Below are 27,415 nucleotides of genomic sequence, written 5' to 3'. Positions count from 1 at the left end.
CTTAGGCTTTGATTCCCTAGTGTTTTAACATAGGCCATGTTTAGCTAAGGATTTCTTCCTTTTGTTTTCTTGAGTGAATCTCTGTGGAGGTGCACAAAAAAAACATTTGGATGAAACAGGGTTGATCCTGGTTGGTCCTTAGATAGGAGACTAGCTGGGAATTTCAGGGTGAGGAGTCAAAAAACAGGGGAGCAGGAAATTCTTCCTATATAGTGCCAAGAAAAATGTATGATTTTTGAAAATCAACACCAAGACAGAAAGGCTTGCCTAGGTCAACCAAACTAATGAAGATGCCTTTTTCTGAACTTTTCTTTCTTTCTCTCCTCCTAGACTGCAGATGCTTGAAGCCATTTGTAAGCACTGGGAAGGGCCGATCAGTCTGGCACTCTATCTTTCTGATGCAGAGGCCCAACAATTTCTGCGCTATGCTCAAGGTTCTGAGGTCCTCATGAGCCGCCATAATGTTGGATATCACATTGTGTATAAAGAGGGACAATTCTACCCTGTGAATCTCCTGCGAAATGTGGCTATGAAACATATCAGCACTCCATACATGTTTCTGTCTGATATTGACTTCTTGCCTATGTATGGACTCTACGAGTACCTCAGGTAACACCCCCCCATCCCCCAAATTGTTGTTTCCTTCCACAAACAACGTGACCAGGGTGGTATAGTGATTAGGATCAGCAGTGGGAAGATCCAGGGTTTAGTCGACCCTCATCCATGGAAACTCCTGGAGGACTTTGGGCCAATCACTCTATCCAAGCCTACCTACTTCACACATTGCTTCAGGAAAAATAGGAGGAGGAAATGCTGGGTAGAACAACTTAAAACTCCTAAACGAAAAAGTGGCGATAGTAACATGTACAATTTTCAGTCCTTAAGCACAGTTTTGATAGAGACAAGCTGTCTATATCAGTTGGGCTAGGTATATAGGAGTAACATAACTTGGACTGGGGAAGCAAGAAACAGTCAGAAGATACAGACATTTTTTTTTAATGTATATGTTATGTTTGCCTAGAGAAGTGTAAGAGACAAAGAAAGAGACAGTTTAATGTAATAGCAGGATGGACAATTTTGTGCAAGAGACTTTGGGGAGAGGGAGTTAATGTAATAGAGGCTGCGGGATAATGGTTATTATGGCTCAAGAAAAAAATTGAAGAACAGTTCCAAAAATGTCTTATTTCTACTAACTTTATCTATCCAAGAGCCTTATAATTTTTTTGATGTTGCATCTTTCTCCATTCTTATATTTTCCTCCCTCTTTTTTTCTGATTCCAATAACCTTCAAGGACAGAGATCTAAATTAGGCCAAAGCCTGCATGTGGGCCTAAGGCTGCAGATTTTTGCCAGGCTATTTTAGGTAGAAACATCATGCCTGAGAATCTCGTAAGACACTGCTTACCCTCAGGAGGTGCAAATCTTGATAAATGAGTAAGAAGAGGGTCATTAAAGTTAACGTAGCTCTTATAGTAGCAGTATTTGAGACGTGTGGAAACTGAAAAAAATTGAACTGTTTTAATGAAAAGCAGGTAGCTGCTATGATTGCATGATGCTGAAAACACATCTTTCTTAAAATTGGCAGTGCAGTAGTTATAATGCAGTATTGCAGTCAAACCCTGCCCAATGCCAAGAGTTCAATCCTGACTGGCTCAAGGTTGACTCAATCTTCCATCCTTCTGAGGTTGGTAAAATGAGGACCCAGATTGTTGGGGGAAATATGCTGTCTCTTTAAACTACTTAAAGAGGGCTGAAAAGCACTGTGAAGTGGTATAAAATATATGTTATTTTTCGAAACCTGTTCTATCTTAGTGGATATCTTGCCAATTTTCTCAAAATGAAAGGAATCTGTAAGTGACTATATCTGGAATGTTGACATCCTGATTTTCTAATCATCTCCTGAAAGCAAGGTATCTCAAAAATGCATGCAGTCTTTTACTAGATAGAGAGAATAGAACAGAACAGAACAGAACAGAACAGAACAGAACAACAAAGTTGGAAGGGACCTTGGAGGTCTTCTAGTCCAACCCCCTGCTTAGGCAGGAAACCCTACACCACTTCAGACAAATGGTTATCCAATATCTTCTTTAAAACTTCCACTGTTGGAGCATTTACAACTTCGGGAGGCAAGTTGTTCCACTGAGATGAGATATAGAGATGTAGAGATATAAAATAAATATATCACTATATCGTGTGTGTGTGTGTGTGTGTGTGTGTGTGTGTGTGTGTGAGAGAGAGAGAGAGAGAGAGAGAGAGAGAGAGAGAGAGAGAGAGAGAGAGAGAGAGAGAGAGAGACTAGAACAGCTTTCCAGTGTGATCATTCCAGATGTGTTGAATTCCCAACTTCCATAATTCTCAATCAGCATGGCTATGCTACCTGGAGAAATGTGAGCTGAAGTTGAGCATATCTGGAGAGAATCAACATAGTGACACTTGTATTACAAAATGTATTCCCAAAGAAGCGGAGAACAGCTCCATTTTTAAGTCACCTTAGCACTGAATTGGTTAAAAACTTCAATAAATGTACAGTCACATTCTGTTTCGGCATGGCAGAGGGCCAGATGACTTATAGGTCACTCCCATCTCCAATATCTGTGCTTCCAGGATGATTTCAACAGAGTGACTGTGAAAATGTTATTGAAGTTGTTATCTCTTTGACATATTGTTAACCCATCACTATACCTTGGAAGCAGAACTGTGATCAAACAAGGTAGATAAATGATTGAAAGACAAAATCTTGTCAAGACAGAATAATTATTGTACTCAACTTTGGAGGTGAAGGGAGGAAATGACATCGGTGTGTATTGTATAAGTGGTAAATGTGAATGTTGTTTTTCATGGGCTTCCATCTTTTTCTCTGCTCTCATGGTCCTCTGGCTCATGATTTTATTACCTTCTTCCTGTGTGTAGAGCAAGAGGGACATCTTGTGGTCAAAGAGCTTTGATTTTTATGAATTCTTATTTTGCAAGGAGATTATTTTCCTATCCACTTTTTATTCTGAATTGTCCAGAGTCACTTAGGTAAGAAGAACAGTGTAGAAATGCAACAAATAAACTATTACCTCTTTTTTTTTTTTTTTTTTTTTTGTGCTTACATGCTGTCAAACTATTTGATTATCTGTTGAGGTATCAACAGATAATCGTAGCATGCATTCTTAAAATATGTCCTTCATTATTCTACTATAGATAATGCTAAATATAAATTTTTGTTACAGTCTGCTGAATTATTTTATCTTGCTCAGTACTGAATATAAATTACATTAGGGCTGTCAAAATCTGCAAAACCACTCTAGCACCCAAAGTTTGAAAAATATGTGTTGGCCAGTTATAACCTATTCAGTTTTACAAGTTTGCTTTTTTCTGATGGATATGGCTGTTGTCCTTTGATTAAATTCCTAAGAAATTTAATCTTAAGAAATTATATTTCTCTGACCTCTGAGGTACCCTTAGAGGTATCCTAGGTAAAAAAGATTATAGTTATTTGAGAAACCATTGATTGATTGATTGATTGATTCGATTTATATGCCACCCTTCTCCGGAGACTCAGGGCGGCTTACAATGCATTAAGCAATAGCCTTCATACTTTTGTATATATCTGCTTTAGTAGGGCTTTTGCCCCCCCTCCAAGCAGTGTTCTTTTTTATACAAAGTCAGCTTATTGCCCCCACAATCCGGATCCTCATTTTACCTATCTCGGAAGGATGGAAGGCTGAGTCAACCTTGAGCCTGATGAGATTTGAACTCGCAGTAATTGCAGGCAGCTGGCAGTTAAGTGCTACTTTAACAGCACTTTAGTCCGCTGCGCCACCAAGGCTCCTATAATGCTCATTTAGATAATGCTGCATTCGAATGCTATGTTAAATAGTAAATTGTTTACTGTGAGATGAATAAGTCATAGATCCATGATGGCAAACCTATGCCAGAGGTGGCACACAGGGTCCTCTCTGTGGGTATGCGAGTCATTGCCCCAGTTCAGCTCCACCACACATGCGTGCATGCCTCCCACTGGCCAGCTGGTCTTCGGGCCTCTGCAGCACATACATGAGGGGCGGGGGCATGCACAGGGGCAGGGGGCAAGGGGCAGGGCACGTGCAGGGTGCGTGTACACATGCATGGGGATGGGGCACATGTGGGGGGCACACACGCATGTGGGGGCATGCAGGGGCATGCGCTCATTGCATTTTGGTAGTTCAGGCACGTGTGCACGCATTCGCATGTATGCATGCTTTGGGCACTCAGTCCAGAAAAGGTTAGCCATCACTGTCTTAGATCCTTTTCCCTCCTCATTCAGTTCTGCCAAAAGGAGAAAGTTAGCAGGTTTTGCATCCAGGTTTAACTAGTCACATATGGTTTGTCCTAGTTATGCTTCACAAAATAAGCCAGATTCAAACTGAGTTATGAAGTTGCTTTATTTCTGTTAAAACCATAGTCAATTATAATCATCTTCTAATGTTTCAATATAGTATTTTATCAAAAGAAAAACAATCTTAAGACATTCTGTCCCCATGTTGATGGTGCATTTATAAAGACAGGTCTAAAAATGTTGTTAATAAATTAACAAATTTGAAATTAGTAAAAATTCATATCCACTCCTTGCATATCATGACATAAAATACTTTATGGATATTTTGCCTCATTATCACTTGGGTTGAATCATATAGATTTGAAAATATATTTTCAAACAGTTGCTTTACAGCTGTTTTCCTAGCAGTATAATTTACTGCACTAGGAGATAATGCAAATACTGCAGCCCAGTATGTGTCTGTTCCTCATCCCATGGTCTTAAAAGTTGGTTGATTGCAATAAGAGAAGCTTATGATGAAGGTTAGGTATGTGTAAGGTTAGGTATCAGTATAAATGTAATTCTTAGTGAATGTTTCAGCAATGGTCTGGGACTTTAAATAAATAAAAATGAGCAGAGTAAAAAAACGATGCTTGGTATTTGACTCTTTAATATATTTATGTATAAAGGTATAAGAAATGGCTGTGGTGAAGTGAATAATGATGCAATGAGGATTATGGTTCTGAAAACTAATATACTGAAAACCAACATAATTGCATTTAACAGGGAAAATTGAATGAATTATTGTAAGCCATTACATAAATGGTGAAAAGCTAAAACAGGTAGATGGATTTGTGTACATTAGTGGATGGTTTATTGGAAATGGGAAAAAGAATAGAGATATTTTAAGACACTGAGATATTGATAGAAGGGTTGTGGGTAGTATGTGATCCTTTGTACAGCAGAGAATAAATATCCCTCAAGAGAAGCAAAAATAACTAATTATAAGAGTGTGTTTCTGCCCACCTTGTTATTTAAAAATGAGAGGTGGATGTGTCAAGAAAAACAAAGTAATTTGAATGCATTGGTACTTAAGTGTGTAAAAGAAGTAAGGTCAAGAATAAATACATTCTGAAAGCATGTAGATGGAATATAATGGGCTATTGAATATATATTGGACTTGTTTGATCATATAGAAAGAGTGAAAATCAAATCACAAAACCAATATGTGAAGGAAAGCTGAGTAGATCAAGATGAGACAGAAGACTCAGTTGTGGTTGGATGGAGTTGATGAGATGCTCAAAAAGAGAGAAACAAATAGTTTAAAAAGCAAAAGGCAATTATGAAGCAGCATATGGTTTTGGTGAAAGCAAAGATGGCTTTCAGGGATAAACTGATATGGGCAGTAGAGTGAATGGTGTTGATGCAAACTGGAAATTTCCTTTCCTATTTTTGTAACTTGTCTTTTGTTCCTTCCTTATTTCCTCTGTATTTTCTATGCTTTGCATAATTATCCTTATCCATAAGTTAAATGGTGTGGTGATAAGTATGTAGGTAAGTATGGACAAATATCCTATAGGACAGTGGTCACCGACCACAGTGGACCACTGGTGGTGCATGAGAAAATGTTGGTGGTCCGCAGAAAAATTATTTGCATTTTTTATTTTGAACTAAATTGCACTAAATACTATTTATCTTTTTAAAAAATTCATATTAGTGGTCCGCGGGATTTAAAATTATGAATTTAGTGGTCCCTGAGGTCCGAAAGGTTGGTGACCCCTGCATCTCTATTTTAAAAAGCATAAGAGGGCAGGTCTTTCTTGAAAGACATTCTACAATTGAAGGAGTGGCAGTCAACATACACACACACACACATATTCATGATACAACTTTTGTTTTCAAAAATGGGTCTAATCACTAGAGTCATTAGTCATTCTAGTGAGGCAACACTTATGTTTTCCTGGGAAACTGGGTGTTGAAATCCACACAACTTAAAGTTGTCAAGGTTGAGAAACACAGGTCTATACTGTTAACATTTAACCTTAATCACTCCAATATGCCAATTGGATCAGTAAGAATTCCACTTAGGTTTATGAGTATCTGTTGCCCTAGAGAACAGAAGTGTAACATTATAAGGAATATAGGGAACTGTGTCAATATGGAGTCAGACTATTGGTCCACCTAGCCCAATATTGTTATGGCAATGTTTAAATATTTTTTCTCTAAAACCCTTTCCTACTATTGGTCTGCCTAAGTCAGGGTCATATACAAGCAGTGTTTCTTATTTTATTTTTTCCTCTCAAGACCCATTTCTACTTTAAAAAATTATGAAGGACTCCAAAAGGGCTTTTGTTTGATTATAAATATCAATATTTAAAATTGACACATTTGCTGTCACTATCACTCCCACAATTATTTGATGGGATTTTAATATTGTATTACTTTTCAACATTAACTGACAAATAATTTTGATTTCTGGGACCCGTGAGAGGTTCCTGGGGGACCCTCTGACTCCTGAGCCATAAATTAACAAAGGCTTCTCTATAGAGTTGACAATTTGTACAACAATTCCATTGTGAGCATTTTTCAACCCCTAACTAGATAAAATCAAGTATTTTCTGCATTAACTCATTTGCTCTACCACCAAACTATGGCCCTCATCTTGTAATGATCATTCTTCCAACTGTGTTGGATCTTATTTTGACTCCTACTTCCAGTGAGCAAAATAAAATCCTGGAAGTCTATTATGACAGCTGAAAAATGTGAAATGATGGTCTGTCCATGAGATTACTATGAAGGCACATTAATTGGCTGAGCCCAAGCACACTTAATGAGACACAAATTACTTCGGTATTCCTCCTCCTTGCTTTACTATCTTGTCGGTCACACCAAGTTCTGCGCCGAATCAACAGAAGAAGGCACCTCTTAAACCTGGGGGTGGAATTGTTAAGAGTGTCACGAACACTGAATAATCTTGGCAGCTGGAGGAGGTGGATTATAAAAGATTTTTTTATTTAGAAGCAGTGCCCTGGGTCAATTAGAATTGATGGAAGGGGAGAGACAAAAAGGAAACAGAGAGAAAGTATCCAAAACTTATAATAGGAAGCTGACAAAATACAGTAACCTTTACACAGTGAAAAAGAAATGTGATGCAGACACTTCAAATAATTTTCAGAAAAGTTTGCAGAGAGTTACCTCATTTATAAAACACCCACAGAAAGATACTTGAGAGGAAACTAGTCATTGGAAGCTAATAGAAAAATCAAAAGTTTAAAGTTTATTCAGAAAAAGAAACCCCAAGAGATGTGAAAGTGAATCTTATTCCATTTTCACATTGCTGCTTGAGAACTTCAGATAGATTTGACCACAATTCTGTAATTCATCTCCAGCATTGCCAAAGAGTGGCTGATAATTCTTATAGGCAAACACATCTGAATATAGATTGGGGAAATAAACATATGAATGATGAGCTTTTAAAAATTCAAACAGAAAAAATAAAAATCTTATTTTTCACACTTGGAGCAGCGCTTTGTGAATGTTATTTACTGCGGAACAGAATCTAAGGGGTTTTTTTTTTCTTATGAGGAAAAGTAGAAATTTCTTTGGTAGCTCTAACTAAAAGTATTTGCCAATTGTGCTTCCTGTTAATGCAATTATTAATGCATACAAGATGGCTCTGAATGTAAATGAAAATTTAAATGGTAACCAAATATAACATTCTCTATGGAAAATAATATAATTCAATTGCATTGCTACTAGAAAGCTAATTTAACATTCAGTTGATTTTATTTGCTGTTTCTTTTCTAGGAAATCTGTTGGCCAACTTGACTTAGCCAATACAAGAAAAGCTCTAATTGTACCTGCTTTTGAAACTCTTCGCTATCGCCTCTCTTTTCCAAAGTCAAAGGCAGAACTGTTATCTATGTTGGACATGGGAACACTCTTCACATTCAGGTATTGCATGTATTTTGTTTAATTCATTCAAATGATTTGTTCCCTCTCTCTCTATTTTAAGCAGTTGGGTATAAAAGAAGGCACACAGTAGTGTACATTTAAAACATTCTAAACTTTGGTTAGAAACATGTTCTCATGCTCCCTGTTATTACTTAAAATGAGCCATCCATTTACAATGTTTCCTTGAGATTTAGGCGGTTATCTGGAGGTTTAATTTGAAAAGATTAAGATTGGAGAATTTTAGACAATAAACCTTAAGAAAGATTTTTTTTTTTTGAAAGGCTATTGATTCTTTGTTATTCTGCTTGGGTTCCAATAGGAGAGAAAACAGACAGACACCAATCAAAGCTCCATTTCTTAAAAAGACAGGAAAACAGGCAGTTTTGCTGTCCTTTTAAGAAATGGAGGATGGTTGCCAGAAATGAACAGTGGTTGCCAGGTAGATGGAGAGTGGTTGCCAGGTAGATATTATATTATTCCCATTAGGACTCTAAGCAGTAAATTCAGTAAAAAAATCTCTGAGATAAGATTGCTGTGGAACCTGGTGGGAAATTGGTTTACACCTTCTGAAAATCCTCCATCTGCTCCCCCTTCCCGAGGGACGTTAGTGGTTATGAATGTGTGTGTTTGTGATGTCATCCTCTCTCTTAATGGATCAAAGTGACTTACAAAAAAAAAATACAGTAAAAACCAATTATAAAAACATCATTTAAAATGAGTTATAGAACAGTGAGAACTAAAATGATTATCTTTGAACAATAACATATTTAATATTACAAGGCTTCAGTAAGTATGTTTTTGGTTCCTCATAAACAAGGAACAAGTTTCAATTTATAACAAAGCAATGTGTTTCAAAAAAAAAAAAAACACTGAAAACACACACCACCACCACCACCCAAAAAAACCCAGCAGCCCAAGTTTAAGACTTGAGTGCCATGCAATGGGGGTGAGGTCCAGAGGTGGTATTCAGCAGGTTCTGACCAGTTCTGGAGAACCGGTAGTGGAAATTTTGGGTAGTTCGGAGAACCAACAAGTACCACCTCTGGCTGGCCCTGCCCCCATCTATTCGCTACCTCCCGAGTCCCAGCTAATCCGCTGAGTCTTCTTTTGTTGCCCTGCACAAAGAACGGAGCTGGAAAGCAATTTAGTGGAGTGGGGAGGGAATGGGGATTTGCAGTAAGTTTCCACAGGAGTGGGGTGGGAATGGAGATTTTACAGTATCCTTCCCCTGCCACGCCCACCAAGCCACGCCCACCAAGTCACGCCCATAGAACCGGTAGTAAAAAATTTTGAATCCCACCACTGGTGAGGTCCCATCCTCATCCGGAGGGTGAGGTCCTGCCAATCTAGCTGTTCGAAAGCATGCAAATGTGAGTGGATTAATAGGTATCAATTTGGTGGAAAGGTAACAGTGCTCCATGATTTGATGCTGGCCACATGACCGCAGAAATATCTTTGAACAGCACTGGCTCAATGGCCTTGAAACAAAAATGAGCACCACGCCCTATAGTCGGCAATGACTAGCAATGTAATATCTGCAAGGACTCTTTACCTTTTTTAAAAAATGTGTTTCAAAACCTAGGCCTCATCATGGAAAAAGGAGAATTGATCATTAACCCATGATGGAATGAACATACTACAGGTTCCCTATTCCCTACTTGCCTCCAGAAGTTGTGGGTGCACCAATACTGGAAATTTTTAAGAAAAGATTGAACAACCATTTGTTTGAAATGCTATAGGTTTTTCTGCTTGAGCAGGGAGTTGGATTAGAAGACTGCTTCCAACTCTGTTATTCTGTTATTCAAAGTGGCCTTCTGGAATTGGTAGTCCTATGATCAGTTTGGGTCAAAGTCATGTACTGTAAGTCTTTATATATTGTAAAGAACACCCTTGAATCAGCTTCAGAAAACAACCAATGCTCAGCCAAACTGATTATATGATTATATGAATGTTACATGGAATCTTTCAGAATCATGCAGCCAGATTGCATTCTTAGACAGATACACTTTCTGAACAATGTTCAGCAACTATCTACTACAAGGTAATTCTTGAGTTTACCAGCATATAAATCTTTACGGGATCCATGAGGAATCTCAGACTATAAATCTGATCCTTAAGGAGGATTGTAATCCCATGTAGAAATAATATCTCCTGAATCCTGAATGTCCCATTTCTGGATTCAGCAACTCCATTGTGTTCATGTTTCAGTTTAGCATGTTCATAAATATCCATTCAATTCACCACATTCATAATAATGAGGTAGTAAACTTTAGCTGTATTTTTGCTCTTGGCAACCAGTCCTATGCTAACAAACATATTTGGAACCCAGGTGCAGGAGATCCTATCAAAATAGCAATCTGTCTTGCCAGGTCTTTGCAACACTACATGTCCCTTGTTTTAGGATAACATTGCATCTGATCTATCTAGCACAGGGGTGTCAAACTCGCATCATCACGGTGGCATGACATGACGTATCACAATTTTTTTCCCTTCACTAAACCAGGCGTGGGCATGGCCAGCACGTGACGCATCAGGCCCACGGGCCGCAAGTTTAACACTCCTGATCTAACTTAACTGATCTCTGAAATATTCATTTCAAAAGGGTAGGATTCATTTGAGCCTCCTGCGCTGATTGCTTGGCCTTAGTGCTTGATGTATTGTGCCCATTCAATCTAGTTTAAACAAGCTGAACCAGAAGAAAGCAGAGTTGATGTGTTTGTTTATAAAGAAAGAAAATAATTTAAATAGAATTTAAAATAAATTCTACCAGTATCATTTTGTAATCTGTGAAAGTAATTGCAAAGATTTATTAATTAAGAAAACAACTGTTCCATCCCTAGTTAAAAGAAAAATCTACTGGAAAATAAGATCATGTAAATGTTCATTTCAGTTTTCTGCTTCACCATCAATCAAATTTTCCCCAGGCATGGGATTTACTTTCACACTGGGTTTTTTGTTGTTGTTGTTTTGTTTTGTTTTTTGCATAAAGAACAAGACATCACAAAAGAGACTTCCTTCTAGCTGATGACTAGAGGGAAAAAAACTGTTTAAACTCTTGCCACGGGGCTTCAAAGGGCCGCCCTACAGCTGATCAGTGTTAAAAGAAAACAAAGGAGTAGACCGGTGCCTGCAAAAATAAATGGGTAGACCAGTGCCTGCAAAAATACATGAGTAGACCGATGCCTGCAAAAATAAATGGGTAGACCAGTGCCTGCAAAAAATACATGAGTAGATTAGTGCCTGCAAAAATACATGAGTAGACCAGTGCCTGCAAAAATATATGAGTAGATCAGTGCCTGCAAAAATACATGGGTAGATTGGTACAGCTCTGCAAGCAGTTAAAAGCCTGGTAAACCAGTACCTCTGCTAAATCCTAAATAATTGTCACATGACCATCAAGCCACGCCCACAGAACTGGTAATAAAAAAATTTAGAACCCACCCCTGTTCTGACTGATCAGTACCTCTCTATACAGCTAGCCTTCACACACTTTTTTCAGTCCATCTGATTGTTTCAATCTTCTCACAGCCCACGTCCACCAACCAACCATTTCTATCTTTGTTTTCAAGGTGGTTTTTATCAGTTGTTAGAAACTGGTAACTGGTTAGTAACTTTGTAAGGCCAAACTAATAGGGGAAAACTTGTATGACAATGATTCCTGATCGTTCCTGTAGCATTCCAAACTCTTTTATTTTTATTTGGTCTCCTGTTTTCTAAAATGATTAACTTTTTTCCCTTTGGGCATATGTGACATATAAATTAGTTTTCCATGGTATAGGTCTTCCTTTTATTTCTGTTCCAGCAAATGTTGTGGTAGCCTGGATATTTTGACTATGAGAGCTTTGTAATGGAGAATAATGGATGGCTTCATTGTAGATTTGTCTCAAGGGTTTTATATTAAAGGTCTGGAGATTTCCTTGCCTGTAGAGAAAAATTAAACTTTGCTCCACTAAGGTTTCAGACTAAGTTAATTGCTGCTGCTCTAAATTTACTTCCAAATACAGTACAAATACTTGCTCTCTGATTATTCAGGAAATTTTAGAGAAAGAAAGTCACATTATATAGTCTCTTGTCCAAGGATAATGTTCTGTATTGCACTAATGTGTGTTGACCAATGACCTGTCCATGTCAACAAGTTTGAATACAATTACGTTGAGCCAAAATAAAACAAAAACAAAGACAAAATTAGCAATTTTCTCTTTAACTTATTTGTAATCATCTCCCCTATGGTTCACTCTGGAAAAAAAGAAACTTAACAAAATGAATGCTGCTATAATGATTCTAGAGAACTTCTGGAAAATGTTAAGGAATGAACACACACATCAGGGGCGGTAATCACTTACCTTCGCTACCGGTTCACAAATGTGAGAGCGCACATGCGCATGCTTTCTTTGCTCGCACATACCGCCTCTGCGCACGCGCAGGACCGTCTGCACATACACAGAGCATCAAAAACAGTCGTCTGGGCAGGTGGGTGGATAGATCTGGCTGAATACCACCACTGACACACATGTATAATTATATACATACATACACACATATATCGTACTATTTATTTTCTTTATTAATTGCATCTCTGTTCTAAAGAATGTGGTAGAATAGAAATATATATTGCTAGAATAGAAATATATATTGCTAGAACAGGAAACAAGAAATATATTGATAAGAATAGAATAACAGAGTTGGAAGGTACCTTGGAGGTCTTCTAGTCCAACCCCCTTCTTAGGCAGGAAACCCTATACCATTTCAGACAAATGGTTGTCCAATCTCTTCTTTAAAACTTCCAGTGTGTTCTGACCTAGGCTTCCTGAGTCAGTAAAACACACGAGTAGTCCCGAAAACCTGTTTTATTTTAACAGCTGTGAATTCTGTTCATTCACAGATGAGTCCCAAATACTTGTAAAGAGTCCTTCGGGATAAGGCTGATAATCACCCACCTTTATCTCCCTTGACACGCTGCCAAAGAGCTAATTGGCAAAGCCACACAGAGTTCAGAATCAAACAGAGCGTCAGACTTTAAACTGCACAGAATTAACAAGGTTGTTGCCTGCAAAGGCCCATGTGCCTTTGCTCCTCTTTTAAGTCTTATGGGAGGGGCCAATCTTCTCCAAGCCCAGACTCCAGCACTTGTCCATATTCCTCCCCAGCCCTCACTGTCTGACTCTTCTGCCAGCTCTGCAGGCTGCTGACAGACCACAACACAGTGTTGGAGTATTTACAACTTCGGGAGGCAAGTTGTTCCACTGATTAATTGTTCTAACTGTCTAACTGTCAGGAAATATCATCTAGGATTAGGGATGACATGATAGCAGTGTTCCAATATCTCAGGGGCTGCCACAAAGAAGAGGGTGTCAAGCTATTCTCCAAAGCACCTGAGGGCAGGAAAAGAAGCAGTGGGTAGAAACTAATAAAGGAGAGAAGCAACCAAGAACTAAGGAGAATTTTAAGACTTCAGGTTAATGAAGTCTTCACAGATTCATTGTAGAACTACATTTGTACATTTTGGTCTCTCAAGGATTCTGTAGGGCTGTAGCAGGAATGCATTCTCATTTTCTCTTCAGATACCCAGGTATTATCAAGGTTATGATTAACATTACCTTCAAGCTGGAGTAAGCATACTTTCAAAAGCCAATTATAGCCAACAATGGGAGAAGGACATATCTCTATCACCTCAGAGACAACTTGCTGGTCACTATAAGAAACAAAAAACAGAAATAGATAGACCTTGGCCTTATCCAGTAGGTCTATTCTTCTTACCATTTCTTCTTGTATCCAAGGAAATAATAAATATCCCAAATAAAGAATAAATACAGACATCCCATTTATCCTCTGATTTCACTAAAAGTTATTAGCATATTACAATAACTATTCCTGAAATTTATTTTTAATTAGATTTTTATCCTAAACAGAACAGAAATATTTCCTTTTTGAATGATTTGGAAGCATTGGGCCCTATCCAAAAGATGCAGTTCAGTAGTGAGAGAAATAAGGTCTTGCACTTAGGCAAGAATAACCAAATGCACAGGTAATTCCTGGCTCAACAGTAGTAACTATGAGAATGATCTAAGTTTCCTAATGGACAACATTACTGGCTCATACTTACCACTTAAGTGTAACCAGCAGTTTGCTGCAGGTGGCAAAAAGGCTGCACCAACAGAAGCATAGCAATAAGATTACGAGAAATGTTAGTACCACTCTATAACGCACTACTGAGGTCACACTTGGAATATTGTATCCAGTTCTGGCCACCACAGTACAAAAATGAAGCTGAGAGCCTAGAAAGAGTGCAGAGAAGAACAGCAAAGATGATAATGGGACTAGTAACTAAACCAAATGAGGAACAATTAAGGGAACTAGGTAGGTATGTCTAGCCTATCAAAGAGTAAGATTAGGGGTGATATGATAGCTGTCTTCCAGTACTTGGTGGACAGCCACAAAGAAGAGGGGGTGACTTATTTTCCAAAGCACCTGAGGGAAGGAAAAGCAATGAATGGAAGATCATTAAAGAAAGGTCCAACCTGGAACTAAGGAAAAATTTCCTGACAATGAAAACAATCAATGGACCAGCTTGCCTCCTAGAGTTGTGGGTGCTCCATCACTGGAAGTTTTCAAGAAAGATTGGATGTCCATTTGTCTGGGATGGTATAAGGCAGGGGTCCCCAACCCCCGGGCCTCAGAACAGTACCGGTCTGTAGCCCCAAGCAAGGACCCATCCACACATGTGCAGATCCAGGCAGCGGCGAAACCATGACCACCCTTACCCAGTCCGCAGAAAAACCATCCTCCACAGAACCAGTCTGTGGCACTCAAAACTTTGGGGCCTACTGGTGTAAGGCAGGGGGCTAGATTGGAATACCTTCAAGGTCCCTTCCAGCTCTATGATTCTTTGTATTCTTATTCCCACATGTGCTTTTTCTGTGTCCATAACCATAGACCTTAATAGGATTCGAAAGTTAAATCAAGTCAAAATTGCAAGCTGAATATTTCCAATATTTTCATGGAGGTCTTTGATATTTAAATTAAATCTAGATACAATACCAAGACTATATTGTATTAAAGCCCAATACAGTCAGACAATACCAAGCCTGACTATATTGGCTTTCCATAAACCTTGGAATATGCTTTAATATATAAACCAGTGATGTAACGGTATCCTGGTTTAATCAATAGAAGTGTGGCAGTAGTCGATATCATTCTGGAATGACACAGCGAGCACAATCTACTCTCTCATATGCCTTGTTGTTGTAGTTGTTTAAAAAAATTTTTTTTAATAATGACTGGTTTATTATATGTTTACTGTGTATAACTTTGTTGTACATTGCCCAGAGATGGGTGGCCATATAAATTTGATCTTTAAATAAATAAATGGAAGAGAAAAGTATTGATTGTTGTCTTAATGGAAGAATAGTAGCTGTGCATGGATAGGCCTGGCAGTGACATGGGTAAAATTAACAAATTATAAAAAGATCCTTTCCTGTAAATTGAACTGATTGTCTAGATGAAATTGTGTAGATGACACATGGCAACAAAACAATAGTTTTGATGGCATTGATAGTATTTGCCTAGGCTTTTATTTAATGCCTGTATTGATCTTAATTTCTGCCATGATGACAGAAACACCTCCATAGAATTCTGCATGCCTTGAAAACAAACTACTAAATTACAAAGGGAAAAAAAAAAACCACCGTTATAACTGTGAATGGTGGCTGAGCTCATTTACAAAGCATTTATCTGCATGTCAACATCTTCTCAAAGTACCATTTTTTAGAATTGCGGCAATTAAATGTCACAGTCCAGAACTGCTATAGTTACTGTTTCTTCATCAGTCATGATTTCTTTGCTTTCTGTAATTATAGAAAATATCATTTTTCAAATGGAAGCCTGGGTGGTAATGCCCACCGAATATCTGTCATTTTTGAGGTTCCCAAAGCTGCATCCTGAAGGCACCACAGTGCCTTTTTCTAAGACCAAAGCCACATGGCCAAATTGCTCAGTTAGCCCTGCTTTGAGGCCCATGAAAAAGTTGCAAGATACCTTCTTCGTGTGCTATGCATGTGCAGGAACCTCTTCTGACTTTTGTATCAGCAGTGTTGTCAAGAAGTGAATCAAACTTCTTGTCAAGTGAACAGACCAAGAGGTGAAAGTGAAGAGAAGTGAACCAAATTGCACTCTCATAGATCTCTCATTGTGGATTGTTTCCAAGTCTTATTTCCATCAATGATTCTTTCAATCAATATCTTTTCCAGGTATCACGTATGGACAAAAGGGCATGCACCAACCAATTTTGCCAAGTGGCGAACAGCCACCACACCATATCGAGTTGAATGGGAAGCAGATTTTGAGCCATATGTTGTGGTAAGGCAGGATTGTCCAGAATATGACCGAAGGTTTGTTGGATTTGGTTGGAATAAAGTTGCACACATTATGGAATTGGATGCACAGGTGAGGAGTAGAAATTTTAGTTGCAGCAATTTGTTTCCCCATTTTTTTAAAATGTAAAAGATACTGCTTTTATAGAATGCTCTAGAAAGTTTGCTTCTCATTGCATCATAGATATGGGAGTACACACTCTTGTTCAGATTCATTAATAAGGAAGACTTGTACAGGATCCAATTTGGGTCAGTCACCAAAACTTCTGAACTTTTTGGACTCGTGCTAAAGCCCATCTTTAGGGAACTTCTCTCTGGCAGAACCTCTCTAGTACACTCTGCTAGAGGGAAGTTCCCTGAAGATGGGCTTCAGCATGAGTCCTAAAACTCAGAAGACAAATCCTCTGGTCCCAGTGACCAGCCCAGATTGGATTCTGCAACATTTATCCTGGGACACGCATATTCACCTTTATTCATGAAAGAGTCGTACACTTTGCTTTTGAAAAATTAATTGATTGATACTGTTAACGTGAAGCAGAAAAGAATAGTTTTCCTAATCAACAGCTCCCATAATTCCTAGCTAGCATAGCCAATCAGCCTATTCTTCCTAGTTCTGGGTAATAGCAATAGTGCTGAGCGTTATATACTGCTTCACAGTGCTTTACAGCCCTCTCTAAGATGCTTTACAGAGTCAGCCTATTGCCCACAACAATCTGGGTCCTCATTTTACCAACCTCAGGAGAATGGTAGGCTGAGCCAACCTTCAGCCAGTCAGGAGCAAACTCCTAGCAATGAACTGAATTAGCCATCTCGGCTCCAAATGGAGCCATCTCGGCTCCATTTGGTTAGAATATAGTATATTGACACAGCCAGAGTTCTTTCCACTTCAGAGTGTGGGGTTGTTGGTTTTGTTTTGTTTTTTCAATGTTCATGCATAATGGGTTTCAGGCTTCTGTATAAACATTTGGTGCTCCAAATTAATTCCAAGAGACAAGAGTGAAAGACCATAAAAAACTATGTCTCATGAAAAAAAAAATGTCTTTGTGCCAAATAACACCCAGTAGGATCATTCCCCCATCCAGTAATCAGTTTACCAAAAGATGGGTAACAATTAAATTGTACCTTGTGTTGCTAACCAGCACCTCTAAATTTGCAACTGGCATCTTAAATTAGCAGGTCTGCCCTACAATTAGCTCTTTGCTTCTCTGCAAAACAGTTTCCCAGGAACAGGTGGAAAGATACAGCTCACTCTTTAGATTACCTCTCAAGGAGCATTTACTGCTTTAAATGAGGCAAATGTTTCTCAGGGGGACAATAGGACGATTCATAACAGTGTCTTTGTACATACAGTGTCAGAAAGGCTAAAGCATAGAATGAGTTGGAAGTTGGCAAAGACCCGCTAAGGACATAAAAACAGTTTCTTCAGTTTTGTACAAAATGCAAGAAGTATCAGTCTAACAGCTGTTCAATTAAAAAGGTAGAATGTTAACAGATACACGTACAAAGGACAAAGCTGCTCAGGTCCTGTACATTATTGTCACTGGGTTCTTTCAACAACAATCTTAAGCAACCGGGCTCCCATGCTAAACCCATCTTTAAATGAAGACAATTAAAGAAATTGAGTCCAGGTTTGGAAACAATGCTGGCCAGTTATTATGCAGTTGGGAGAGTCCCCTACTGCCATCTGTACTGGGAAAACAAACATCACTCACTTTCCTTTCCATGGAAGCAGAGGTGGGATTCACTTACCTTCCCTACCGGTTTGCAAATGTGAGCGCATGTACATGCTCAGCCTTCCGCCAATGCTTTTTGCTCATGTGCATTACATCCAGGCGGATGGGCAGGGCCAACCTCAGTCAGCGCTACTGGTTCGCCTGAATGGGACAGAACTGGCTGAATCCCACCACTGCATGGAAGAGATTTAAAGCTGTGTGGTTTCAAACGATAGGAGCTTTTTCAGGACCCCCATCCATATTTGACATCTTCCATCTGATATGTCCACTAGTGCAGCAGCCCCAACCTTTTGGGCACCAGGAACTGGTTCCATGGACCGGAGGGGATGTGGCTTTGTGTGATGCCTACATCCCATGGATGGGGCTTTGCTTGTTTGCGTGGCCTGGTTTCTGGCATGCCGCAGACCGATGCCAGTCCACAGACTGGGGGTTGGGGACCCGTGCATTAGTGGACCACTGAAAGTAAAATAAAGAAAGCATATGTTTTCCTTTCTTCCTGTTTCTTGGGCTAGAAGGGAAAAGTAGCAGAACTCTTCTAACATTCATGATGGGGGGGGAGAGACTACTGTTTCATTGGTCCACTAATGAACCTCTTTCAGGGGTGAAATCCAGCAGGTTCTGACAGGTTCTGGAGAACCAGTAGCGGAAATTTTGAGCAGTTCGGAGAACCGGCAAATGCCACCACTGTCTGGCCCCAGAGTGGGGTGGGAATGGAGATTTTGCAATATCCTTTCCCCAGGAGTGGGGAAGAAATGGGGATTTTACAGTATCCTTCTCCTGCCATGCCCACCAAGCCACACCCACCAAGCTACACCAAGCCAAGCCCACAGAATCGGTAGTAAAAAAAATTGGATTTCACCACTGACCTCTTTGTTTTTTTTTAAAAAAAGAAAAAAGACCAACCTTTTATCTGTCTTCCCTGCAAAGGGAATTCTGCTGTAGTGCACCGTATCCAACCTGCAGTGAAAATATTTGCTTATAATAAAATGAAGAACTGCAGGAAGAGAGCATAAGGCTTCCCATCCCAGCACAACTTTGAAATACTAACTTTAATGCAGAGCAAGAAAAGACAGAGATAAAGATGGCTGGACATTCCTGTTCTCGAGATGGCTAAATGGCGATCCTAGTCTCAGAGTAAGCAGGAAGTGCAGATGAACCTTCTATTCTCTCCAAAAGTGTCAGTGTGTTCTATAGGTCAATACTGAAGAGCAGAATGAAGCAGCAAGATTAAGGACTGAGAATAATTAAAAATATATACCAGGGAATAGTTTTTTTCTTTCAATGAGTTTATATCTCCAGGACCAGATGAATTGCTTCCTCACATACTAAGGGAAAAGAGCAGAGGTGGGTTTCAGCAGGTTCTGACCAGTTCTAGAGAACCGGTAGTGGAAATTTTGAGTAGTTCGGAGAACCGGTAGTAAACATTCTGACTGGCCCCGCCCCCATCTATTCTCTGCCTCCCAAGTCCCAGCTGATCGGGAGGAAATGGGGATATTGCAGTAACCTTCCCCTGGATTGGGGATGGAATGGAGATTTTACAGTTTCCTTCCCCTGGAGTGGGGTGGGAATGGAGATTTTACAGTATCCTTCCCCTGCCATGCACACCAAGCCATGCCACACCCACCAAGCCACACCCACCGAACTGGTAGTAAAAAAATTTGAAACCCACCACTAGAAAGGAGGAACCAAAGAATGACAGACATCTATACTAGGAAAATTCTGCAAATGTGTTAATTCGAATTTCCTCCTTGAGCAAGGGGCTAATCCTAATGGCCTTGATCTGATATTGAACTTGATATTGCATTCTTAAATAATTCCACAAAAAACCCTAACCTGTCAATCCTTTAAGGTAGACCAGATTTGTATCAGTTAGCAATCTCTTGCTCTACAGTGGAAATTTTTTTCCATGTAGAACTGTAGTTGTCAAGATTATAAACTAGGATCGGGTAGACCCAAGTTCAGTTCCAGTCTTCAACCATGGGAATGGATTGGATGGTTTTGAGCCAATCATTCTCCTGTAGCCCAATCAAAACCTCATGGTTGTTGTGGAAATAAACTGAAGGACAATGTGTAAGTACACCACCATAAGTTCCTATAGAAAATAAAAAGGATATAAATCAAACACAAAATTAAACGTTCAAAACTTTTTTTACATAGTTGGGAACAAATCATGTTACTCCAAAAATTATATTGAGGAAACCTTGTTATAATGAAACAAAAATTTTAATTTTTGGATGAATGGATTGACAGAGAGAGAGAGAGACATGCAATCTCAAGAGTCTTTTCAGAGAGAAATAGAACAGTTTACAGGTACAAATGAAATAGTCCAAGGCATTGCATGTTCTTAAGAAGTGTTACCTTTGTCCTTCGAAGTATTTTTAAAAAAATCCATTTAAGTAAATGTAGTCCTTGATTTATGATCACAATTGGGACCAGAATTTCTGTTGCTAAATAAGGCTGTTATTAAGCGAGCCACGCCCAATTTTATGACCTATTTTGCCATGGTTGTTAAGCAGATCACTGCAGATGTTAATTGAATCACGCCATCATTAAGGAAATCCAGCTTCCCCCCACTGACTTTGCTTGTGATAAGTCAGCTGGGACAGTCCCAAATGGCAATCAAATGACTGAGAACACTGCAGTCATCATAAATATATGCCAAGCTTTCAAATTTTTGATTGTGGGGAAGTTGTGATGGTTGCAAGTACAACTGGTCATAAGTTACTTTTGTTCAGTGTTGTAACTTCAAATAGTCAGTAAACAAATGGTTGTAAGTCGAGGACTATCTGTATAGAAAGGGAGAACAGTGGGTCCAGTGCAGGGGTTGGATTCTACGGTTCAAACCAGTTCAGGTGAACCGGGAGCTCCCACGATCAGCTGGGCCCCCCCACCCACCCCTGTGCTTTATCTTCAAGCTGATTAGCACGGCAGAGCAGATTGCTGTGCCTCAGCTGTTTTAATTCCCAAGCACTAACACGGAAGGTCATTTTTTGTTGAACTGTACACGTGTGCGCAGCACACAGTCACCAAACCAGTTGTTAAACCAGAAGGATCCCACCACTGGTTCAGTGGGATTAGCTCTTCGGGAGTCTCTGCACTAAGCTTTGGGGTAACCTGTTCATAGTTCAGTTAGAATCAATATGTTTATTGGAATAAAGAATAAAACTCTGGGGTGACTTGATGGGGTGGAATGGGGGGGGGAATAGCTCCTGCTTTGTATGACAGGGGTCCCAGTTAAAATTCCTGGCATCACCTGTGAAAAGCACATCAAATTATGAAGATTGACAAAATGCCTCTGCTTGTGATCTGTAGAATTGTGTGCCTGCGCTTAAAATAGGGGTGCTCGGCCTTGGCAACTTAAAGGCTTGTGGACTTCAATTTCCAACATGGCTGGCTGGGGAATTCTGGGAATTGAAGTCCACAGGTTTTAAAGTTGCCAAGGTTGGGATACCCCTGAGTTAAAGGATAAATACATATTTTAATCAAGTTCAATTCATAGTGATGCTCAAGTTCAATTAATTCATGGATGGGCACATCCATGGCTTGGTATTTCTTCTCCTTTTACTCCTCAAATTTATCATAGTAACGATACCTCAGTGGGCTCTATTTTTACCGTAAAAAATATGTAAGCAGTGAAGAGAAACAACTGCTCTTGGCAAAATTGGAATAGCAACATAACTGAGGAAGGATGAAAGGGCAGCAGAGAATGGCTTTGATGTCAGTAAAAGATCACTGCTTTGAGGCAGAAGGCAAAGCAAAGCTGCAAAATTCTCTTAGCCCAGCTAGGAGTTGAATCTAACATTGACTTTAGATGTATCCGTATCATCAACATGTCATTCAGAAACTGAAGGGTTGCTAATCAAAGGCTTTTATTTTTACCAGAATCCTGCAATAAATGCAGAGTGATTAATAGGGAGTTTTCATCTCTCTGTAAAGAAAAGCTTCTTGAGAATTGCTTAGGCAGTTCTGGATTGCTGCTCTGTAACAGATGCAAGCAGACTTTCAGATGAGAAATCCCAAGATTCAACATTTTATGCATTTCATCTAGTTGATAAGTTGCTGGTTCTATTCTAAACAAATAACTTTAGCAGAACTCAGTTCTATTTATATGTCCTGTGAAATTTCACCATAAGAATGCTCACTTGTTAGACTTCTATTTGCCTTGCAAACTGCTCCCAAGGTGGTTTAAACATAGTTTTAAGTCTCCTCTCCTCCCCCTCAAACACAAATTCTCAGCTTTCTTCTTTTTCAGGTCTTAGCCATGATTTAGAAACATTAGCAAACATGAGTAAATACCAACCAAGTTTTTCTCATATGGGGGTGTTACAAAACCTAACTGTACACATGCTTAGCAACCAGATGCCATATTCAGTTTTATTCAAGTTAATAAAAGAAAAGGGGCAGGAAGGGAAGGGAGATATATTTACACTGGGATTAAGAAAGGATTTTTATTTGCAGACCATCATTTTATAAGAGCCAATGTTTCACTTACACTTGCTGTTTTCCAGTTTTTGCAACACTTAAGGCTTTGGGGGAGAGGAGACAGGACAAAAAGAAATGTGAGGTCCTTGCTGCTCTCTGAGCTTGATGGTTCTCTTGCAGATCTTTCATTGCCCAGCTAGATAGTGCTGATGAGGTTGGGTAATGAATTGTCTACAAGAAAACAATCAAGCTCAGAAAGCATCAAGGACCCCACAGTTCAACCCTGAGCTACAAATGTTCTTTTCTATTGGCATAACAGAATTGTGAGACATTGGTCTTCTTGCTCATTCTGACTGTGACTGTCTTCCTCAGGAATATGAATTCACAGTGCTTCCCAATGCCTACATGATCCACATGCCACATGCGCCCAGCTTCGACATCACCAAATTCCGTTCCAACAAGCAGTACCGCATTTGTCTGAAGACCCTCAAAGAAGAGTTCCAGCAGGATATGTCACGCCGCTACGGCTTTGCTGCATTGAAATATCTCACGGCTGAGAACAACAGCTAGCACCACCAAACTCTTAATGGAAAGCAAACTGAAAAGAGGAGCCGTTTCGTGTGTGTGGACCCCGTTCTTAAATTGTGGGACACCATTGGTTGTTTTTGGTTTTGCTTTGTTTTTAAACCACATCAAACAGTTCTAACGGTAGAGCTTTGGAACAAGATGTCTCTGGACGTTGCTCAAAAGCACCACTCATCCACCACCTACAAAACTTTGGTTTGATTGACCAAGAGGTGGACACAAAATGTATGGGGTTGGGGACAGCACTACCCACATCTGTTGGCAGCACACAGGGTGGCAGTAACTGTAAAACAGATCTTGATTCTTAAAATTGCACACAGATCTTCTTTGGAATATAGGCTTTCATGTTACTATTTAATAATATCACATTTTTTAAAAAAAAAAAGAAATGTAAAGGAAGATCTTCCGATTACTATCCTGTGAATTAAATGAACAAAAACAGCCCCTACTTTTCCTTATTAAGGGAATTTGCCTATGTCACACAACTTTTGTCTAACCACAGAGAACACTATACAGTAAGCTGAACCAGACTTCCCCGTCAGATGAATGGAAATCATATCCAACCAATGGGACTTGTGATATATTATATTCTGAATATTCACAGCATTGTGTATGCACTTCTGTGGCATCACTCAGTCATTGCTCTTATGCTGCAAGATGGACTCTTCTCCAACTCCCCACTACTGTCACCTGCTCTGTTCATATCCTTTTTTTTCAAACCTAAATTGCATCCTTTCACACTTCAGATGTATCCCCAAATCTAGCCATTCCCCCCAATAAGATCTGTGCTTTTACTGACCTGGAAAGATACCCATCACATTCAATTTTTGCTTCCATTTTATAGGGTTTTTTGAAGTATTTCTTTGCAACACAAATCAAATTGGAATCTAAAGTACTGGGAAAGAAGGATTAATATTTAATTAATCAATAAACTCAGGTGATTGGGGAAAATCAGTCCAATAGCTCTTCCACTTCACATCCATTTGGTGTGAGTGGACATCATAAATAGGAGGGTGGAACCACAGAATTACAGACTTTGGGGAACTAATTCAATCAAGTGTTGTTAAACTAAAACAAAATCAAAATGAAATGGTGTATTGGTGGGGGAGAAAAGAACGGGAAAATCTTGATGGTCTTTGTTTGGAAGTGAATTCAATCCAATTCACTCCTATTATTGTATGTAGAACTAAGTATGGGTGAGAATCTTGAACAAGAAACATTAACACATATACGTGCAACCCAACACTGGATATTTTATTTTTTTTATTATTTCTTCAGTATTAATGTTGTGTTTACATGGATGGAGGAGATGAGGTTTAATGCACTACCCTTATTTGGGGCTATTTGTATTTGGTTGCAATGTTATTTAGAGAGCAGAATTTGAATAAATCAGAATTATGTCTCTCTTCCTTTCCCCAAGAATCTTAAGAGTCTTACCAACATCCTTACATGACTAGTCACTGTGCATTTTGTACTATTAATTAACTATCCCATATTTCCTCTTTGGCAAGACCAATGTGACTTCTTTCAACTTTTGTAGTAAACTGTCTGGGTTCCAAAGATTTTCCAGGATTTATGCATCAATGCTGATCTATAACAATTACACTCAAGAGATCAAAGCTGCTACTTCAAGTCAAAAGCAGGAGAAGAATTTTTGGCTTGGGATTTTGTTCAGAACTTCCAGTGAAACAATAGTGCGTGCTTAACATATTTCTGTTTCCTTTTCTTCTACTGAAAGATTAATACTAGAGCAGACACATCTTGCTTCTTTTGAATTCCACAAAGCTTGGAACAACCACCTGGAGCTCAGCAATCACATTGCTAGTAAATATATGCACTGCATGGCTGACATATGTATTTGGTTCCAAAGAGACCCCCAAAATCACTTTAGAGGATTTATGTTCCTATTCAGAACATGGCTTTATATAAGAATTTGCAAGAAAAAAGGTGGGAAGCTGAAGAGGAACCACATGAGAACAAAATCGAGAGAAGGAGCATATATCAGTCCCTAGCATAATTAGCTCTAAAAAAAACAACCAAGCCAGCAGCAAATAATAAAACCTGCTCCAACATTAGTTGACTGTAATACTGTGCGATTCTAGTGGATGTATTGTAAAGCTGAGTGAATAAGAAATTTGAATTAAGAAGTTTATTTAAATGTCCATTTTGGACTTCACAAGTCTATAGAAAAAGCCTGAATCCCAAGACTTGCATTGCTCAAAATTTTCTGATGAAATTCATAACTCGTAATTTTCATACCTTTTATGTACAAAAATAGAGGCTTTGGTGAAAATACACACAAAGGTAATTCCTGTGAATTGAAAGATTTACATGGATATGTTTCTATAGTTTTATTGGCAACAGTATGAAAGTCATTTGCAAGAATCTTCTTCCAGGATTATTCCATGTCTGGTGGTCATCATCAAATAACTAATCAAATACATCTCTGCTTCAAGGTGCATATATGTGAGAAAGGTAGGCACAAGAATGCATTTCCCTGTGCAAAATATTGCTTGTAAAAAGTGCCTAGTTTGGGAAGCCTGAGTAGTCAAAGAATATAGCTTTTTGGTTTCTTATACAGCACAGCCTAACATAAATTGTGGTTGGTGAGAAAAGCAATAGGGTGAAAATGCAAATGACATTGAAAGAATTGCTCACTCTTAGCAAGCATCGACTAGTATGCCTATAGCAGGAAACGATAGAAAGACAGGGTTGTTACTAGTTTATTCTCTGGAAAAAAAAAAGATTTAAGAACATATTAATCCCCTGCAGTGTACAGGACCATACACAAACTTATAAGAAAGCAGACTAAAGTTTGGATGCTGCTATATCAGCGAAATGTGTCTGAACATAGAATAATGGAGAAAACCTCAAGTGGTATCTGATCCAGCATAGTCTCAAAGACCAAGCATTTGCCATTCGTGCACCCTGGGACAGCCAGCAAAGCAAATTGGCTGCATGTGTGTGCAGAAACCTGGTGACAGCCTTCAAGCAGTCATATGAGATGTAGAGAAGGGAAGCCAAATGAAGGAATAAGTGTTGACATTTTAAGCATGATCTAAATTATAGTTTAATGGTATGTCCAAACTTGTTCATTTCTCCATTGAGCGTTTTTTATATATAGTCAGAATGAAGGTTTTAATTGTTATGAACCTGCCTCAAAAAGATAAGAACCTAATGGGCTTTGTCTTGTGTCCATTCTCCATTTCACTGATACAGCTTTCCTGTTTTATGAAGCATCAAGATGTAGATAAATTATGACAAAGTTAAAGATGAAAAGAAAAGATTTGTAACTATTCCACAATCTTCCACAGGCAACCTTAACCTAGCTAGTTAAGTACAATTAAAAATCTGTTTTAAAACAACTTTTCCCAACATGGGACCCTTTTAAATATTGGCATTGTGTTTACATTTCTAAAATCTCGGAGACAGCAATCCTGCCTGGGATATGGGGAATTGAAATCCACACATCTGGAGATCAGTCAGGTTGGAGTGAGCTGTTACAAAACATTTCAGTGCGTAGCATCTCTAATGCATTAATGTGAGATTTTTCTCCCTTCGCAAGTGTGCATTCAAAATGCAAACAGCTTTATGTTTTGAAAACTGATATAAACAATAACTAAAAATATGAAGGGTGTATTGCCAAACACAGAAATATTCCAAGTACAGTTACCTAGCCTTGCGTTCCATGGAACAATGACAAATACTTCTGAAGAATGGCATAAGTCACACTGTTAATATTTTAGTACAAGTTTAACATTAAAATTTAATGTTTCCTGTCCTTAGAATGTGCCAGTACACTGCATATACCTCTGAGTTGGTAGGATGTGGAAACAGTTATTGGTTTACAAAGTGTACTCCAGATTAGAGATTCATTTATAGAATAGAATGAGCATGTTTTTGCTGTTGGCATTTATCATAATGAGCTAGAATTGAATGGTGCCTCTCTTACCATCAGCAAGGAATGTGACCTGGAAAGTACAATTAAGGCTGGTGAGCTGGTTAACACTTTGACTTTGATCCAAAATAGGAAGCAGAGGTCAATATCTATGGCCCATCAGGTGATAATC

The 27,415-nt window shown here is 38.9% G+C and overlaps 1 protein-coding gene across 2 annotated transcripts in view; it reads left to right on the top strand.

Moving 5' to 3' along the window:
* Positions 1–24,751, top strand: part of LARGE1 (LARGE xylosyl- and glucuronyltransferase 1) — a 382,380-nt gene extending 357,629 nt beyond the window's left edge. For both annotated transcript variants that reach the window (XM_034403814.3, XM_087873824.1), the window contains exons 12-15: positions 331–609; positions 8,090–8,236; positions 16,483–16,678; positions 23,133–24,751. In XM_034403814.3, coding sequence (XP_034259705.2) covers positions 331–609; positions 8,090–8,236; positions 16,483–16,678; positions 23,133–23,330 — 820 coding nt within the window. In that variant the 3' untranslated portion in view covers positions 23,331–24,751. The remainder of the gene's footprint in view (positions 1–330; positions 610–8,089; positions 8,237–16,482; positions 16,679–23,132) is intronic.
* The last annotated feature ends 2,664 nt before the right edge of the window (positions 24,752–27,415 follow it).

Source organism: Pantherophis guttatus, chromosome 7 (genome assembly GCF_059756535.1).
Source record: "Pantherophis guttatus breed Tessera chromosome 7, ASM5975653v1, whole genome shotgun sequence".
NCBI classification, from domain to species: Eukaryota; Metazoa; Chordata; class Lepidosauria; order Squamata; family Colubridae; genus Pantherophis; species Pantherophis guttatus.
The sequence above is the reverse complement of the archived record's forward strand: the minus strand, read 5'-3'. Positions and strand labels throughout refer to the sequence as shown.